Source organism: Erigeron canadensis, chromosome 5, assembly GCF_010389155.1.
Source record: "Erigeron canadensis isolate Cc75 chromosome 5, C_canadensis_v1, whole genome shotgun sequence".
Taxonomy (NCBI): domain Eukaryota; kingdom Viridiplantae; phylum Streptophyta; class Magnoliopsida; order Asterales; family Asteraceae; genus Erigeron; species Erigeron canadensis.
The window spans coordinates 25,466,513-25,486,229 of record NC_057765.1 but is presented as its reverse complement, the minus strand read 5'-3'; the positions used below and the strand labels follow the sequence as shown (position 1 = coordinate 25,486,229).

General features: G+C 32.1%; 1 protein-coding gene across 1 annotated transcript; it reads left to right on the top strand.

Moving 5' to 3' along the window:
* Positions 1–13,392: 13,392 nt before the first annotated feature.
* Positions 13,393–18,917, top strand: LOC122599806 (probable sphingolipid transporter spinster homolog 2). The gene is made up of 14 exons (XM_043772391.1): positions 13,393–13,598; positions 13,939–14,070; positions 14,151–14,252; positions 15,584–15,688; positions 15,779–15,854; positions 16,146–16,220; positions 16,328–16,430; positions 16,514–16,589; positions 16,684–16,852; positions 16,965–17,078; positions 17,489–17,608; positions 17,706–17,834; positions 18,226–18,304; positions 18,562–18,917. Exons 1-14 carry the CDS (start codon positions 13,492–13,494, stop codon positions 18,699–18,701), a joined length of 1,527 nt encoding a protein of 508 aa, XP_043628326.1. The 5' UTR covers positions 13,393–13,491; the 3' UTR covers positions 18,702–18,917.
* Positions 18,918–19,717: the final 800 nt, after the last annotated feature.

Sequence of the window (19,717 nt, the reverse complement as noted above, 5' to 3'; positions counted from 1 at the left end):
CCATTAATTTTAAATTCTATTGACCTTAAAACTTTGACCCTAATAATCATTGAACTTAATCTTATTGAAGTCAAACCTTTGAGGTTAACAGTCATTGAGGTTAAAAGGCTTTGAAGTTAAACTTTCATTAAACTTAAAAGTTAAACATACTAGTCGATACTTAAAAAGAATTTTCTTGACTTTAAATCCTTTGAACTTAATTTGTTTGGAGTTATTCCCTTTGAAGTTAATGTCTACGGATTCAAAACCTACAGTAACGAAATCAATAGGTCATTGAACTTAAACTCCTTTGACCTTAATGCTTTTGAGCTTAAAAATTCATTGAAGTAAAATAGGTCTGTACGTGACTTTCACCAAAAACACACATCCTTGACTCCAAATCGTGACCTCTTGATGTACAAACACACCAACAGAATACATTGATACACAAAATCCTTTGAGGCTAATTCTTTTGAGCTTAATTAGGTCAAGGAAAAGGGATACGTAAAGAACAAAGTGCAGATGACCTGAATTTATAAAAAATGAAAGAGAATATAAGAAGAACAAAACAACACCATTTGGATCTAGTATAGTTTTATGCAAAAACTCTTAAAATCAAATATATATATATATATATATATTTGAATTCCGTTCTCGAGTTCACGCACAATTTTTTCAAAGTCTAAACGCTCATAAATACTGAATAAAATAAAAATCATTGATTCCATGATAAAGCCTAACATAATAATGACGTTCACTCCCTTAAAGTACATATTCTAGTTATAAAGTCGCGTACATGAACGGAATGAACTAAAGACGACCGGAAAAGTAATTTAGAAAATTACGCTCAGATGACGGTTGTCACATTTGAGGTATTTACTTGTACAACACTTATAAATTTTAGACCAATGTTTTCTTAGTTAAAAATCATTTTTGTTTTTTCTTAAACTAAAACATCATCAATCAGCAAAATCAATCAAAACACCTCACAACCAAAACCACCTAGAACAAAAACCGAAATGAAAGTTAGGTTTGACCAACCCATGATGGAGTAAATGGGAGTCGTTCCACCTACTTCTAGATCGGCTATTTTAGCACCTAATTTAGGAGAATCGTTCTCGGTCAAATGGAGATCACCTCAAAATGATCCAAGATAACCATATGACTGCCGAGCCAAATTCAATCCACACAAGCATGTAAGCAAATTCACTAATTTGTGCAAAATATTCAATTATGGAGGAGATATCACCGATGACAATGTGAAATTTAGCTTACTCAAGTGCAAAAGATGATTTAAGATTATTTATTGGTTTCTTGCTTATCAATTAGAGAAATTAAATTAGGGATTGTGTTGCAATTCCTTTTACGGCGGAGAACATGGAGTTTGAATTAACTTAGGGAATGTGGTGACGAGAAAATTTTGGCTTGTTATAGTAGTCTAGCCAAGTTTTGCCCGTGGCCGGATATATCATGGTTCAAATCTCGTATTGTTTTAGAAAAAAGATAAACTCCTTATCACTAAACTAACTTGTTGATGGTTTGAGTTTGAGTTTGAGGTTAGGTTGAGATATATATGAATGGCAGAATGGATGAACTTATAACTCAATATCATTGACTTCCCTTTTTTAGTATGATACCTGGTCTTTACACAAACACCTAAAATGGAATCTAGGATTTTGGAAAACCTTTCCAATAATCTATCCTTACAAATATGGAGGAGTGAGACTCGAAACAATTAAGTAATTCTCCATGGTTGTCAACTTGTATTTGATTAATTAACCTTATGCCTTGTGTATGTATCACTTGATAATAATTTATATAGGGTATTATACTAGTTTTTTTTTACCCGAGCATTGCCCGGTGAACATAATAATACGTGAAATTTGCAATGTCTATAAGTTGGTGGTACATACATAACGATAAAGGTATATTACAAGAGTATATTATTAGAATAAGTACAATTTATTAGAAAATCAATACCAATATATAAATATATACTTATTTATTAGAAGAAAGTCGATATCAGTGTAACTTGAATCAAATCAAATTGTCTTAGTACAAACACCTTTGTAATGATTTATAAAAGAAATATAAGTTTTGATAGAAAAATCATATATAGAAAACTTTTTTTGAACATTATATAGAAAATGATCATTAGTTAGACCCGATATGTCTGCAATTATTAAGTCCATAAAATTAATAGAAGTAAGTAGTCATTTTATCCGTACGTTGTTGCGAAACACGGATTTTGAACAATGAAATTAATTTTAGATATAAACAATAAATAGTAGTATCGGTGTAACACAAATTCATTTATATTATATTTTTTAACCCATGTTAGAAAAAAGGCGACAATGCATGTAACAACAATATAAATAACATATAAGAAAATCCAAAAGTTTGGTGTCAAAAAATTGAAAATGAGAACTTTGATGAGGGCAAAAGCTAAAATATTATAAAAACTTTAGGGGTTAAAAGTAAATGGATTTAAAGTATAAGGTGTAAAAAAGAAATTTAAGAAACATTCCTAGTGTTGTACTTAAAGCATATGAATTTGTACTATGTTCATATTTTCCAGCATCAAGTAGTTGTACTAATTATGCAATATGAAGTTGTACAATCATATTGGTTTTTAGTGTAGTTACTAGTATTATTACTCGCATTTTGCGGTGGGATAGATACTTAAAACTTCGTCTAAGTGAATAGAAAAAATATTTCATTAATCAAAGCAAAATCTGATGTTGAATCATTCATTTGCTAAATCACAAATATAATTATAATTATAAGTATATATATAAAAACATAGATAGCATAAAAAATTACTGCTCGTAAGCCGTAAATATAATTTGCAATAGAAACATTGGAAAAAAATAATAATATCTCAATTAGAAGGCAAAATATAACCGTAAAACACAGATGGTACTTGAAACAATATGGATTAACCACTTCTATTTAAGAAAATCAATTATTATACTAACATACATATCTACAAATTTAGTCAAGTAATAAGCAAAAGCAAAAAGTAACCCCTAAAGTTGATTATATCTTATTTGTGTGTGGGTTGTAAGGCCTCTCCTTATAGGAGCTGCTTCTTTCTCACTTCTTACCCATTTCTTCCAATATTCATTAGTTTTCTCTCTCCAAGAACACCCCAAGAACACCCCCTCCTTATACTACTCACTTCTTCACAACTTTTTCACTATTCATTCACTATTTATTATTTCTTTTTTTTTTTACACATATTTATAATCAAAACACATTACATTACTTAAAAATAAAAAATACTACAATAATAAAAAAGACAGTACTGGAAAAAAACAAGAAATACATAATAATGATACGGTTACTCTTCGTCGTCTTTGATTGACATTTTTCCGATTCCACGGTGAACCGTTTCATTGGCCCACCACTTGTCGTGTTCTGGACATTTCACTTCCCATGTTGATTTGCCTTCACCGCAGTTGTCGTGGAACGATTCTGCCCAAGTGCATTGGTCGGTCAATGTGTGACCGGCCTTAAAAGCATGATTGATTGCCCTCTTCACAATTTTGTTGTGCGCCTACAGATAACACGAATATGTCTCTTCGTGTTTCGAGACCGTGCGACCTGGTGCTTCTATTTCCTGAACTTGTTGGTCGCATAGGTGTCTCTTCTTTCGTAGGTAAAGCAGTTCCCCAGAGAGTTCATTTTGAAGGAGCGTGTCCTCTTTGACATGTTCCAAGATGTGTGCTTTCATTTCCTCTTTGGTGAAACGAGGTTGGTGAATGTTCTTTTTTGATGTTGATGATGATGATGATGATGATGATGAAGCCATTTGGAATGATAAGTGAGTTAGCAGATGAAACAAGTTTGAAGATTGATAATGTTATAATCTGATGAAGCCTTTTGGGTTGATATTTATACATGAAACAAGTAGGTAGCCGTTAAGGGACTTTAAACGAAAATTTTTGAATTTGTGAAGGACTATAAATGTAAATATATTTTTGGCCGTTGGAGGGACTGCAAATGTAAATATTTTGAATTTTGAACGTTGGAGGAGCGTCTGTGACTTCAGCTATAAATATTGTCTCACTACCAGATAGTTCATTTCAAAACTCACACTTTAATACATCTGCAATGGCTTCTTCATCAAATGCCCCTAACCTAAAACCACAAATGACTGTTGACCAAGTAAATGACAGTATCATGGCTGATATCCTCGACCACGAAATGTGCAAGGACAACCTTATTGAAATTGGTCTAAAACTTCAAGCGAAAAAGAAATGGTGTGCAGAACAAATCAAGTATATACAAACAGAGCATTGCACTAAGCTTGAGTGTCAATACTTTACTTATTTGCAGGGGAAGTTTGACAAGATTAAAGAAGCTGTGGAAGAAATTGCTTGTGCAGTCATGACCCTGGATGAGTCCATCAACATGGCCAGAGCAGTTTATACCCAAAAGAAATAAGTAGGCTATTTTAATGTTGTGTTATACGTTTTTCTTTATTTCCGTTCTTTATTTCAGATTAAGTCCACACACTTCTAGACATTGTGAATGAAATGGTTTGTGAAAAATGGTTTATGGTATGGTTTGATAAAGATAAAATGGTTTAGAAGAGATATGAAGTTGTGTATTTGAAATGGTAATGTGAAAGGGGTATAAATAGAAAAAGAAAAAAAAAATTTAAAAAAAAGGCATAGGAGCCGTTGGTTTTTGAAAATTAAACTTAGGAAAAAAAAAATTTTTTCTTTTTAATGAAGCAACGGTACAAATGGCCCCACCAAGCCTCAACGCCACGCGGCTAAAAGTGGAAGTAAAGAGACGAACGCGGCCTTAGACGCCGCCATGCTACTAGCGGCGTGGAGCCGCCACGCGTCAAACGCCACCAAAACGCAATATAAGCATCTGCCTAATAAGAAATGGGCATATAGAAAAATGAAAAGAAACTATAGTTTATACAATAATCTAGATGAATTGCTTGTATATCAATGCATATAAAACTTGTAAAAGGTGCATTACAATTGGTTAAAGATATGGAATTGTACTTTATGCATTTTTACTTGTAAAATTTAAGATAGTAAATAATAATTATGGTCCTATAACCTTATGCCTTATGTACCAATCATGCTTTGCATGTGCAAATTATTTGAGATATAATATAGATTTTCTTTGACTTTAGTCTATCGACATCATTTTATATATTATACTAGTTTATATTATATTATTGTACATATATATATAGTATATGAAATGATTTGATCTAGAAATGGCGCGCGTCAGGTAATTAAAAACACTTAGTGCGTCTTCACGTGAATTTCCTATTTATATACTCCATATATTGTAATATAAGGTGTATATATATATATATATATATATATAGTTAGTTGGTGGTGTAACCCGCAAAGAGAACTCTCCAAGTCTCCATCTTCCCTCCCCTGGTAAATTTTCCAACTCTGGTTGCTTGTGCCTCCGCTTTTAATTAATTTCATCCAATCACAAACGCATAATAATAAAGGGGAGAATTAATACTTTGTTTTAAAATGATTACAACTGTGAAAATTATACTTAGTATGCATTCAGGTTTAAATGTTGTTTTTAATTGTGTGTAGTCAATTTTCAAATATTGCTACTGAAGTATCAGGTGGTATATTTTTGCTTATGTGGCAATGTATATAGGTTCCAGGTGATTGGATATATCCGCAGGGGCAGCCCTAGGCCGGGTAAGTTGGAGCAGGCGACGACATTGAGCATCATACAACTAGTGGGCATTAGATCGAACTATAAGTCCATAGGTATATATTTATTTCTGCATAATTTAACCAAATAAAATGTTGATTTTATGATATTGCTAGTCGTTTTGTCAAAGAGAAGTTGCCGTTTGTTCACGATGGCAATATTGTAAATACTATAACACTGTTGCCCAAATAGAAAACAGAAAAAAACAAAATACTATAACATTCTAATATTTTTATGTCTTGATATAGAAAAATAATAATAATAATAATAATAATAATAATAAATGGGTGCTTTACTTTATAAGCGATAATTATAATTATGGGTATCTACAAAAGTTTATTATAATGTTATATTCATGTTATGATAAGCTAATATTATTTTTTTTAATCCCCGATAAGACGGGCAACCCTTCTAGTTAGATACAATAGTTTAGTCATTTTTCTATTAGAACCCTTTTACTTTGCTCAAATGGTATTATATATTATTACACACTAAATTGGAATGTCGGTTTGTGAGATAATAAACTTACATTATGTTCATTTGCCACAACAATGCGCAGATAATAAACTTAAACTACTTCGTCTTAAAAGCTAAGAGTTAAATTGTAATGGAAACGGTGGATTGATTAACTAACTAATGTTACATTTTAAAACATTAATTACTTATAATTTAACAGGGTTAATTATCTAGAAGTATAAGTAACTTTTACATTTTTTTTATTGTGTGAATATAACTTTCATTTGGTTCATTGTATGTAACTAACCCGCTAAATTTGAATTATTAATGTAAAATTTTTACATTGACCAATCAGAAATTTCTACGTGGCAGTTCATATCGTGTGTCACGTATACACTTTTACATTAATCGTTTAATTTAACGAGTTAATTACATATAATGAACCAAATGAAAGTTACATTCACACAATAAAAAAAAGTATAAAAGTTACTTACACCCCAAAATACTAAACCCATTTAACAAAGTCTACTTACAATATATTCGTCCCGCTGTAAAGCACGGGTAAAATTACTAGTTTTAAACCATTTACTATTTCAACCATATATGATATAAGGATCTTTATCTTTATATATATATATATATCCTATATTATAAAGCAAATAGGGAACTTTCAACTTTCAATTTCAACAATGTACACATGATAATACAAAATGTACCATACATCAATGCCTACAACTTTCTCTCTCCTCTATAAATCATTTTATTCCACTAATTCTTTCAAAATCTTTTATCTCAAAACCCGTACATCGATAAATTATAAAAAGTATATGGGTGTTCTTAAAATTTCATGCTCTTTCATTAGAGATGTCATTCGATATACTTTCGACGAATTTTTAAATCCGAGGGCGGAGCCTGTACGGCTAAGACATTTGGCTATGACACTCTATGGCATATCACCTCCTATGACCTATTATACTCTATGACCTATCATTCTCATCATCTCACCGCCGTAACGCACGGGTACTTGCTCTCGTATATATTAAAAGACAATTGACATAATAGTTTATTGATCAATCATAACTCTTTATTTTATTAAATTAAACATTAATGATGTCATAATTATAATTTACAATTTATGGATATCTTAATTGAACATACGTATAGATTTATTCAATTAAACTAGAAAACTAATTTTTAATATCGATGATATAGACATAAAGATATAGTTAGATAAATTATAAATTTAGAATACTTATCTATATTACATAATAAAACTTATAACAAATACACCTACAACAAATAATTTGCAAGATGATTGACATAGTGTTAAAAGATACCTACCAAATAATATGGTAATTGGGCCTCACTTTCAATAATACTCGTAATTGATGAGTGGTCATGTATCTAGGCTTATTTATACAAGGGTAAACTACGCATATATGTAAAGTTATAATTTCTATGTCAAACATATATAATATTGTTATATTCTAATTGAATTATTTTAAATTTTTTTTTTTATCTAAAATTAAAATATTAATCTCTAATATTATAAAACAAAAATGTAATACATCGGTTGAAGTCAATGAAAAACGTCACGGTATTAATGAATATGCCAATAATCAATTGAAATTAAGATGACAAGTGTATATATTTGTTTAGAATAATATATGAGAATATTAGTAGTATATATATTTTTTTTGTAAAGTTATACGTGTTTGAGGCAATTTAACCATTAATTGCTGGACCTCCAACCCTTTCTTCATTTTAAATATCTTGAGATGAGACACTTCAATCTCGAACTCAAGACCTACGGGAAAACTCACCTCCGGAACCCACATAATAGGTTTAGAAGATACCACTGACTACTGGTCTATTACAATCAGTAGTATATATGTGAGGCAAACAATATACACTTGTTATTTTTTGACAAGTTAATGACATTTTTTACGGATATTTTAGGTAGTAAGGACTAAGGACTATTTGATAATTGTAGTACAAATTTTTGTAGGTGTTCATATTTGGGCATAGATCTTGAAATTTGACTAGTATGGTAATTATCCCTAAGATATAAGCTTTATAAAAATTCTATTTATAAATATTGGTTAACGTTATTTTAAAACCCAAATTCACATTTTTGTTTTTTGGGATTAAACATTTTTTATAATCATTATTGAAATCAAAATATTAAAAAAAAAAAAAGTTAATTGGATGGGAATCAAAATATTATATTTTTACATACTCTTAAATATTTTGTGTTTTTAAAAGTTTTTTATGTTGTCTAATGTTGCTTACTATTATTTCTTAAAACTCTAATTTTGAAAGTAATATTCAAATATTTTAAAACTTCAAATTTTCTAGAGAAAAAATAAAAACTTTCTGCATGAAATTTATTTATAAAAAATCAATTGAGCTCAATTGAACAAATAATGGACCTTTTGTTTTTAATGATTTAACGTATATGGTTTTAGGTATGATAAATGAACAAATTGCATATGTAATACCACAACAAGGCGGAATCATGAGGGTTACATAAATATCACAGTACGACATGGAAACAATGTAGAGTCAAGTCTAAATGCATTAAAGGATTGGATAATCCATACAAATCGTTCAAGAATACAAGTGTCAAATCATATAAATGCATAAGGGGCACAACACCATTAAACGGTTACAAAATATATTTCAAAACCTGGCTAACGATCCTAAGCATAACCCATAATCGGAAATAATTAATCACGGATCCATGAAAAGTCCAAGTCCAATCCTAGCATGCAAACAATCATCCAATACGTCTTTGATTAACCTGTTCACCTGAAAAGTGTACTAAAATATGTCAACATAAAGTTGGTGAGTTCGTAGGTTTTTATAGCAAAAATCAAGTGTCGGGATATCAACCGTTAATGATATACGAGGATTAGAATACGTAATCACGTCAAAGGAAACTCTAGAAGGGTATACGTTAGCACAAGTCAATACAAGTCACCATCAACGTCTTAAGCAATCGTCAATGCATAAATATATAACATAGTATATATAATATCGTCTTTACACAACTTAAACAACCCGTATCGCTGTTATGATCATGTCAGGTGTGGATTCGACAATCCACCGTCAACGTCTTATATAATAATATAGTATAATATAACATCTTTCGTCTTTATATATAATATCGTCATAATGTGGAAATGATCATACCGAGTGTAGATTCGTCAATCCATCATCAACGTCTTACATAATATATAATATAACGTCTTTCGTCTCATAAGTATATAACATGGATTAAACAATCCATAACGTCTTTCGTCTAATATACCTATAGCATAATAAGGACACAATGATCCGTAACGTCATTCGCCACATATAATCACATGCAAACACGTAAACACAAGCAACAAGTAGGTATTTAATGTCTCGTTCCATATCATAACATAGTGAATCAACCGACAATCGTTTAACGACAAATACACTTTCCACCCCAAATAAAGTAAACGTAGGGGCTATGAAACTCACCTTAGCCTTATAAGTCGTTAGAATGAGCTTAGCGGGTGAGCGAAGCACAACAATGACAAACCTATTGCATTAACATTTTATCGTCACATTATACCCTGCGATGAGTTACAAGTCATCCTAGGCCAAACCAAGACACCCTATGATCGATTAACGAAACATAAACGAAAACCGGGAAAATTGAGGTTAGGGATTGGCGTCTCTTATGCTTGGTCTGGCGCAAGAGATGCTAGGCCATTTGTGCTGGCGTCTGGTATGGTGGTAGCAGCGTAAAGGTGGTCTAGAAAATGTGGTTTTGACGTCTCGAGTTAAAATTCTAGCGTACACAAAAGGTTTTTGGCGTAAAGCAAATGGAGAGCGACGTCTCTTATGGTGGGTCTAGCGTAACAGATGGTGGCCCAGAAAGTGCCATTTTCTGGAAATCGTTTTTAGGTCAGTATTGAGTTACCGAATCACCTCTTTCGCTTCAAATCAGGTTTCCAAACCTTGACATAACCTTATAGTAGTAAAACCCAAGTCATAAAAACACATATTTATCTAAACCCACTTCCAATTTCATAAGTTTTGGTTCAAGACAAAGTTTGATCTAAAATATCCAAATTACATCAAAATCGACCACCAAATGTTTAGATCTATAACGGGGAAGTATTCTACATTGTACAAGGAACATTTGAAGTTATGAAACACTTACCAATTCGACCTACAACTCAAAAATCCGAATTAGGGTTCTTGGAAATGAATGAAAACTTGAAACATGCAAATTCTTGGATATTTGATGAGATACATTATTATTGTTATAATAGTTATTTAAACACTAACAACACAAGATTAAAGGGGATTTAATGAGAGATTTATGATGGGTCTTTTGGTTGGTGAAAGAAAGGATGAAAAGAGTAAAGAGAGAGAGAGAGAGAGAAAAGGGGGGGGGAGATAAAGTGTAAGAGTTAAATGACTGGTTGGAGGGTGGGAGTAAATGAGATAGGGTTGGGTCACTTGGGGCGGTTCATGGGTCAATTGGGTCGACCCGTGGATTACCTGATTACATAACTAGATAATTTAGAAATCGTCTTACATCATAACATTGGTCAATACAACCACATAGTTTCGTCTAGTATATTACTCGTCTCTAAATCGTCAAGCAAAGCATTAAATTATTTCAACTAAATAAACTAGTTAGTCATTTAGCACATTTAAGTCAACGGGTCCAAAAATAAATAAATTACGTTTAATCACGTTAATTACAAGTCAAACGAGTCAAAATTAACCCATAGGTTTTATCTATGTTTCGACCTTCATAGTCGTTTACAATTGTAAATGTTTAATTTCAACCTTTAACTCATAACATTATGATATATGTTAGGGTTAAGTCACTGGATGAACAATGTACTTTCCCTCATTTACATGGTTGGCCATTGAACTAGATTATTGATATGTATCACCCATATACTTTTCAATTTTTTACATGGTTGACCAAGTGCTGACCTGATGACTTGCTATAACAGGTTAATCTCTATTTACATGTTTGCTCATCAAACCGGACGACTAATGTACTTTCCCTCATTTACATGGTTGCCCATTGAACTGGATTATTAGTATATATCACCAACATACTTTTCTACTTTTTACTTGGTTGACCAAACGTTGACCTGATGACCTACAATAAACAAGTTAAACTCTATATTTACTTTTTATTTTTCCAGAAATTATCTTCATCATCTTCATCAATTTTCAGGCGAAAATTCTGGTAAAAATTCTGGCAACCATGTTCTTTCGTTTCAAATTGACCCAAACGTCCATAAACTGGGTCATACTGGGTTGTCAGTTCAGAAATTTAGGTGATACTGGACTTTCATATATTTTCAGGCGGGTTATTATTGATCAAAAGGAAAAGTAAAATCCTAGAGTACGGGTCATAACGGATTGAGTTGATTGCTGGGTTGTTAAAGCTTCAAAGGTTGAAGATCATAGACTAATTTATATTGCTAGTAGAATTATATTACTATGATATTATTAAAAATATAAACATATCTACTATATGCTTGTATAGTTATTATATAATATTATAATATAGTTATATAATAAGTTTTTAATGAAAATTAATGAAGAGGATGAAGCAGAAATTAATAAATTTCTGAAAAAATAAAATTAGAGATTAACTTGTTATTGTTGGTCATCAGGTCAACATTTGGTCAACCATGTAAAAAATTAGAAAAGTGTGTGGGTGATGTATATTAATAATTCAGTTCAACTGGCGACCATGTAAATGAGGGAAAGTATGTTAGTCATCTAGTTCAATGGGCAATCATGTAAATAGAGATTAACCTGTTATAGCAGGTCATCCGGTCAGCAATTGGTCAACCATGTAAAAAATTGAAAAGTATATGGGTGATACACATCAATAATCCAGTTCAATGGGCAACCATGTAAATGAGGAAAATACATTGTTCATTAAGTGATTTAACCCTATATTTTATCTCTTTCTCTCTCTCTCTCTATATATATATATATATAAACTATTTAATAAAACAAACAACCCTTTTTTCCATAAACTTTATGTCTTAGAAAAACCAAAACTGTCTGTCTCTTTTATTCACTAATTTAAATATTTTTATCTAATATACCTATAATACCTTTAATGAAATAATTTACAATATAGATTACTCAACACTTATGCTCCATTCTTGAGTTTTTATTTTGAGGGATAAGAAAGGAGAAGGAAAGAAACTTTTATTTTTGTATTCTTGAGTTTTTTCTTTAACACTGTATTGTTTAGTTGGCTTAAGAGTGGAGAGGAAAGGAGAGGGGGGATGAAGTTTTCCTTCCTAATCACCTCAAAAATGAGAGGAAAAATTTTGGAAGCAAAAAAAACTACACTTTCCTCTCTTCTCTTCTCCACTTCTTTCCTTTCTACACTTAAAAAATCTTAAGAATGGATTTTATCCTCTCCACTCCTCTCCTTTCAACCCTTAAAAAAATCTTAAGAATGAAATTTATAGTTTTCGCTCTCCTTTCCACACTTAATTAAACTAAATAATACAGTGTAAAGGAATAGAAAGGGAAGGGAAGGAAAAATGAAAGGCTTTTTTATCCTAAAACTTTTCAACCAAAAATGGCATGATTTAGAAGGAATGGGTTATAACCCATTAGAAGTTACTAATATACCCTCTAACTAAACTTATAAAGAAAATATTAAGAGACACATAATTGTAAAACTTTTTCTGAGTATTTCAATTTTAGGGATAAGTACCTGGGAATGTAATGAACTATACATGAATGTTTATGTTATGTAATGAACTACTTAGATGTTTATTATATGTAATGAACTTTTAAATCCTATTTATTGGATACAACCGGGAATATGTGGCAACCATGTAAGCTGGCACTTGTAAGTTTTTGATTGGTCAGATACATCCAATAACCTGGATTTGAAAGTTCATTACATACAATAAACATCCAAGTAGTTCATTATCCAACATAAACATTCGTGCATAGTTTATTACATTCTCAGACACTTATCCCTCAATTTTAAACCAAACAATTATTTGCAAAACTCATTATGGTCATTATTTAACAATTTAGCACTGAGCATCCAGCTGTGTATATCCGTATATAAATGTCGTGTCATTAAAAACATACATATAATTATATAAACATAAACATACAATAATATATATCTTTGCATGATTTCTGAACACTTGTCGCTGCCTTAAATGTATTGGGGCTTGAATGGGCCGGAGTGTTACTACATTATAGGCCTCCTAAATTTGTTGTATTTTGGCAATTTGTCCTAAAAAGTATGCAAATTTAAAAAGTCCATGATCTTAGAGCTTTATGTATATTTATATATATATATGCGTGTGTTCAGGCAGAGAAATGGTTATGGATACAGCAGCTTTATCCGATGAGGCCCCGGCTCCTTCTTGGTTCACTCCTAAAAGGTAGATAAAATATATCAGAAAGTTACTCATTATATTGTATATTGTAAGTAGCATCATGTTGCTGTTTACGATAACTTGTTTATTAATAGCGTAGTTTGTTGTTATACTTATTCCGTTTAGTACCAACATTTTCAAGCAATCAACAGTGGACATTATCGTTCCATTAGGTTGTCCATTCCGTTACTAAACACAACTTAAGTCTGAAATGAGATGAGTGTGAAACGGTACTTTCTATCATCCTACTTGGAGTACTTACAAAGTGGGCTGGCTGGTCTCTACGTTATTAGTTAGTTTTTAGTGTAATACAATCTCGTGGCACTTATAGATAATGCGCGCACAGGTTGATTGTAGTATTTTTTGTCATCAACGTGGTTAATTTTGTGGATCGAGGAGCAATTGCAAGTAATGGTGTAAATGGGAGTCCCAGAATTTGCACGGAAAGTGGTGTGTGCTCTGATGGTAGTGGAATTCAGTAAGTATTATTTCTAATATTCATTCTGTTTTTGTATAACATCATGGGTCAGATGATTTCTGTATGTTCACTCTTTACAGGGGGGATTTGAATCTGAACAATTTTAGAGATGGTGTTATTTCATCAGCTTTCATGGTTGGGCTTCTTGTCGCTTGTCCCATTTTTGCATCATTGGCCAAAAGGTATTTAGTCTCTAATGAATCTTTGGCGTACCCTTTTTAACAGATACCAAAATGTTTAGTTAACTCTAAGTTGCTAACAACCACTTAATATGTATATCCGTTACACTAAATTCTTTAAGAAAAGTATGATATACGCGGTGGCCATCTTTGTCATATACTCAGATGCAATCTAATCCAACTGTAGTGCATGACCTTGCTCTATGTACAAAAGAGTTTGATAAACATTCGCGAATTCAATTTCATACGAATAAGTCTTATATGGTGTGGTGAATCGTTAACGACATAAGTATCTTATGTTTAAGCATAAAAATGTTTCTGTTCTGGTTGTGGTTCTATCTGATAGTTTGGTGGACCAAAGTCAAGTGTCTCTTTCACTGTGCCAAGGATAGGCTCTTTAGATTTGAGCATTGTTTACCCAACATTTTAGGGATCCGATTTAGTATTTAGCATCTTTTTCACTGCCTACACCTAAGCACTGTTTAATTTAAAAAGTTCTATTTTATATGATTCCTTGATGTTACTGTTTGGGCTGGGACTCTAAACATATAAGGTTTATGTTAAACAGGTCAACCAAAAAATGAATATAATAAAGGTTCAGTCTGCTTCTGAAAGAAATCGTCTTGTCCAATAACATTGCTAACTAATACCCTAAACATAGCAGCTATATCAAACTAAGGAGATAGTAAAATAGTCATATCTATTAAGGCATAACATAAATACCATAATTGGGGCCTGACATATCTTCCAATGAAACCTGTTGGTGACAAAATGGGTGGGTTTTGCAGATTAAGTTATGGGTCAAATTGTCAAATTAGGTATTAGGCTGCATGAGCAATTAAGCAGTATGTCAAAGTAAACAGGTTGACATTTGACACGACAGATTCGAACCTCGTTTTAATTTTCCATTCTCTATCATATTGAAATGATCATGTGCTTATATAGATGTCCGTTGAAAGTTTTTGCTTACATAAGTAATATGATATCTAAAGGAATATTTTTGACCTAATAATAGATAAAACAGATAAACATCGAGCTTGTCAGAAAACGTTTTTCCACGTTTTCAAATATCATTCATCCCTAATCGTATCAGTTTTGTACTATCTCATACCATTGTCGAATATCACATATTTACGATGTTAGTATCTAATTGGTATAACTTGAGATCATTTAATACCATTTTGTGTTATGTGATACCATTCCTATACATTTACTGTACTCTATTAGAATGTTATATACTATGTTGTATGCTTTGGTATTACTAATATGCTTGGAATTTCTATCATGATACATTTTTGGGTCAAATAGTTTAATAGTGGGTTTATATGGTGCAGCATCGATCCTTTTAGGCTTATTGGAGTTGGATTGTCGGTATGGACTCTTGCTGCAGTTGGTTGTGGATTTTCAGTTGACTTTTGGTCTCTCACAATATGCCGAATGTGAGTTGACTACTTCAACCACCATAGAATTTTCTAACATGTGATTTCTCGTTGTAGCTTTTGGCGTCACTTAAATATTGATGTTTTCAGGCTAATTGGTGTTGGTGAAGCTTCTTTCATAAGTCTTGCAGCTCCATTCATTGATGACAATGCTCCACTAGATCAGGTTTTCTTTCTCACTTGTTCTAATTTCCATTCTACTTTTATGGGGTATGTTTCTAAGAAATCCAACTTTTGGTTTTTTAAATTTAGTGAACAGAAGTTTCAAAGTGTAAATATGAACTCACTAACAGAAGTAGTTGCCTTTTAACTTTTTACAAGGAGTCTATTGCTCATGTGTGGCATCAGGATGAAGTTCAAATACACATGAAAATAGATATGGCACCTAGTATGTAATAGTTTACGAAAATATGAAATTACGTTCCAAACCTAGTAGATTTATCCATTTGTTCCCCAGAGATCAGCATGGCTGGGAATATTCTTTGTGTCCACTTCGGTTGGAAATGCCATCGGTTATGTTTATGGAGGACTGGTATGTACCTGATCCATATTTTTTTGAAGTTTAATGATTACTCAAATAATCTATTTTGACCTTATCAAGTCAAATTTAATGCCTCCTGTTCTGTGTTTAATTCATAGGTTGGAGCTAGTTTAGGTTGGCGTTGTGCATTTTTTGGTGAGGCAATTATAATGCTACCATTTGCTGTTTTGGGTTTTACAATGAAACCTTTGCATATGAAAGGTAGATTTTCTAGCTATTTTTTATTTATAATATTATCAGAATATTGGTTTGCACCATTGTTTGACGAGTTCTTATCCATATAGGTATGTCAACCGATAAGAGGTTCCCAACGGCATTGAATGAGGATCTTCCTGAACATAGCTCCAAGAAACATTCCAGGTATTTCTCAAAGCAATGACAGTATATAGAACTCTCATTCTATGAAATCATTGAAAGGTGGTTTAAAAATAAATTTGAATTTTTTTGGTCGCAGCTACCTTTCATTTACATCAAGCCAGTTATCCGCATTCTGGCTAGATATACAAGCTCTTTTGCACGACAAGAAATACATGATCAATATTTTAGGTTATATTACCTATACGTTTGTCTTTGGTGCATATCCATATTGGGCACCAAAGGCTGGATATAGTATATATCAAATGGTAAGCCCATATGACTTATACCTTGAATTTTGGTTTGTCTTAGAAATGATACAATTCAATGTGATATAGAGAAAGTTGCCAAGTTATCATCTGATTGTTTCATTTTTCACAGAATAATGCCGATCTCTTATTTGGAGGAATGACAATAATTGGTGGAATTGTGGGGACATTGGGGGGAAGTATTATCTTGGATCGCATGACTTCCACTATACCTAATGCTTTTAAGGTAGAGATTCATATTATATATTGTGGCGACTTTGGACATTCATAAACTCTTTAAGTTGGAGGTGGCAAGTTTAACCCATATATATCTTGATGGGTTGATTGGGGTTAAGTTTTATCTCTAATTATTCAAATTCAAACTGATAATATAACAGAAAGTCTAAGAGAAAATGGGCCAAGGTTTGAAAATTTATATGGTTACATGGATTAAAAAATAATAATATAAACATTGGGCAAAAAGTGTTTCCTAAAATTATAAAAAGTAAAAAAGTGCTTTGACTACCTACCCAAACATTGGTCATTTTTGCTACTCTACTTGAAAGTGTACATTGAGAATCTGAATATTGTGTAACTTTGACTACTTACCCAATTTCTTGAAAAATTGAGCCAAAAAATTGCGTTTTGTATTTGCAGCTACTTTCTGCAACGACGTTCTTAGGAGCAATATTTAGCTCTGGTGCCTTTTGTTTCAGTAACTTGTACGTTTTCATGGTTCTCTATGTTATTGGGGAGATTTTTGGTCTTGCCGCTACGGTAAACTTTTTTGTTAAGGATGCTGTTTATATCTTTGGTGTGCATTATTTATAATATTTGTTATTCTGATTCGAGAAGTACATTGTATACACTGCAGGTTCCTGTGAATTTTGTTTGTCTCCATACTGTTAAACCAAGTTTACGACCATTAGCTATGGCTATGTTAACAGTGTCTGTTCGCATCTTTGGTTCTGTGCCATCCACTCCACTTGTTGGGATACTCCAGGTTTGTTTTTTGGTTCCTGCTATATGGCTAGACGTGGCAAAATAAGTGAGTTGATTAACTGGTCAAAATGGGTCATATCAGAAAGAGCAATCTGTAAGGGTTGAAATGCACGAGGCTGGATAGACTCGGAGCAGTTTATTCCAAATATTGATAATTTTATTTTGACAAAATATTTGTGGATACAATAACATTTGTAAATAAATATATAATCGATTTGATACAATAACATTTGACTCCCTTTCTACATCTTTTAGTTTGTTAAGCAGTAGAGAATACACTCACACCTTGAACCTAGATCCACCTCAAGTTATATCTTCAATATCATTTTGGGATTTGTTTCAGATGTAATGAATTTCCAACATAAAAGCAAATTTCTGTATTTCTTACACAGGACAAAGTTGACAACTGGAGGACATCCTTTCTGATCCTAAATTCAATATTGTTTTTGGCATCTGGAATATGGTTCCTAGGTATGGTGTTACAAGAATATAGTCATTCAAATGTTTTCTTAGTTTTCATAAAACTGCGCCAACATTTTATGTATCTTTCCATAGTTATAAGTGATGTTTGTTTTCATTATTTTATAATCAGAAGGGCGTCATAGATATTTTACTCGGTCAATACACCTATATTGAACATTGAATAGACATTTAATGAGGTGAATAGGTTGAAATCATCAAGTGGCACTTCAAATTTCATGTTTCTTTGTTGCATTTTGATTCTGCAGGCATCTTTCTACGTGGTGCAGACAAATACAACAAAGATATCGAGAATCTAGTGACCTCTACCAAGACCTCAAACGTAACACCGTTGCTAGATAACAAGCCGGATGATGTGATTCCTACGTTGACTCCACTATACGCATGAATTGATGGATAATAGATTCAAAACAAAGCAAATGTACAGTATCCCCTGTCATTGATGTTTTCTACTCGATAGAAGTTTTCCTTATTTGTGCTGTAAAATTTTACCGGCAAAGCATATGACCTTTCATTTACAATGGGTTGGACAGAGTCAGATCCAATATGAAAACATTCCGACTCTAGCTCTTAAAAAATATTTAGTCCATTATATACATTCTCATATATGTGTAATTAGTACGGTAAGCTGGTTGAACTTCAATCAAGTAATTCCTGTAAATCAGTTAAGAAACTGAACGAAGTGTTACCAGAAAAACTCATGAATCAGGTCAAAAGTACAATATTTATACAAAACTTGAGAGTTGAATATGATTATATAAAGTAGAAAAAAACTGTGTACAAATTGTAAGTATGTTGGCATTAAAGGCATGATATCCTTTAAAAATATCTTTAATTTACACAAGATTTGAATCTAATATCACAAAATTCTGTAACGTTTTTAGAAAAGAAGGCAAGTTCACGTGTAGATCTGTTGCCCAGGATTGAAACGAAATTGAAGAACAAGGTTTGTGTAATTGAATCACTCAATTAACATTGAATCAAAGTATACAATCTCTGTACACGAATTTTGATTACACGAAACTGAAACTAAACAATCATATATATACTAGTTGTATGTGGCGGTTACTCCTGAACCATTGTGTTGCTTTACAAACGTCACGTCTCCTTGAAGAGTTATGTCCGTTTGTTGTGAGAGGCCCATAACCGCTGGCCCTTCTCCTGAATACTTCCTTTTTTCCATTTACACTTCACAACCCTCAAGTCTTAAATCAATTACAAATTCCAACAAGATCCAGATTGTTCCCTAGTGGTGTCTTTCACTATAAACATGGATATTTTCATGCATTGAAATTGTTTCATGAATTTTCAAATTAGCAGAATGAAGATAGAAGATGTAAAACATGCACTTCACCCAAAAAAAAAAAAAGTTTGTGGTTCATATATGTCAGATTTTAATATAAA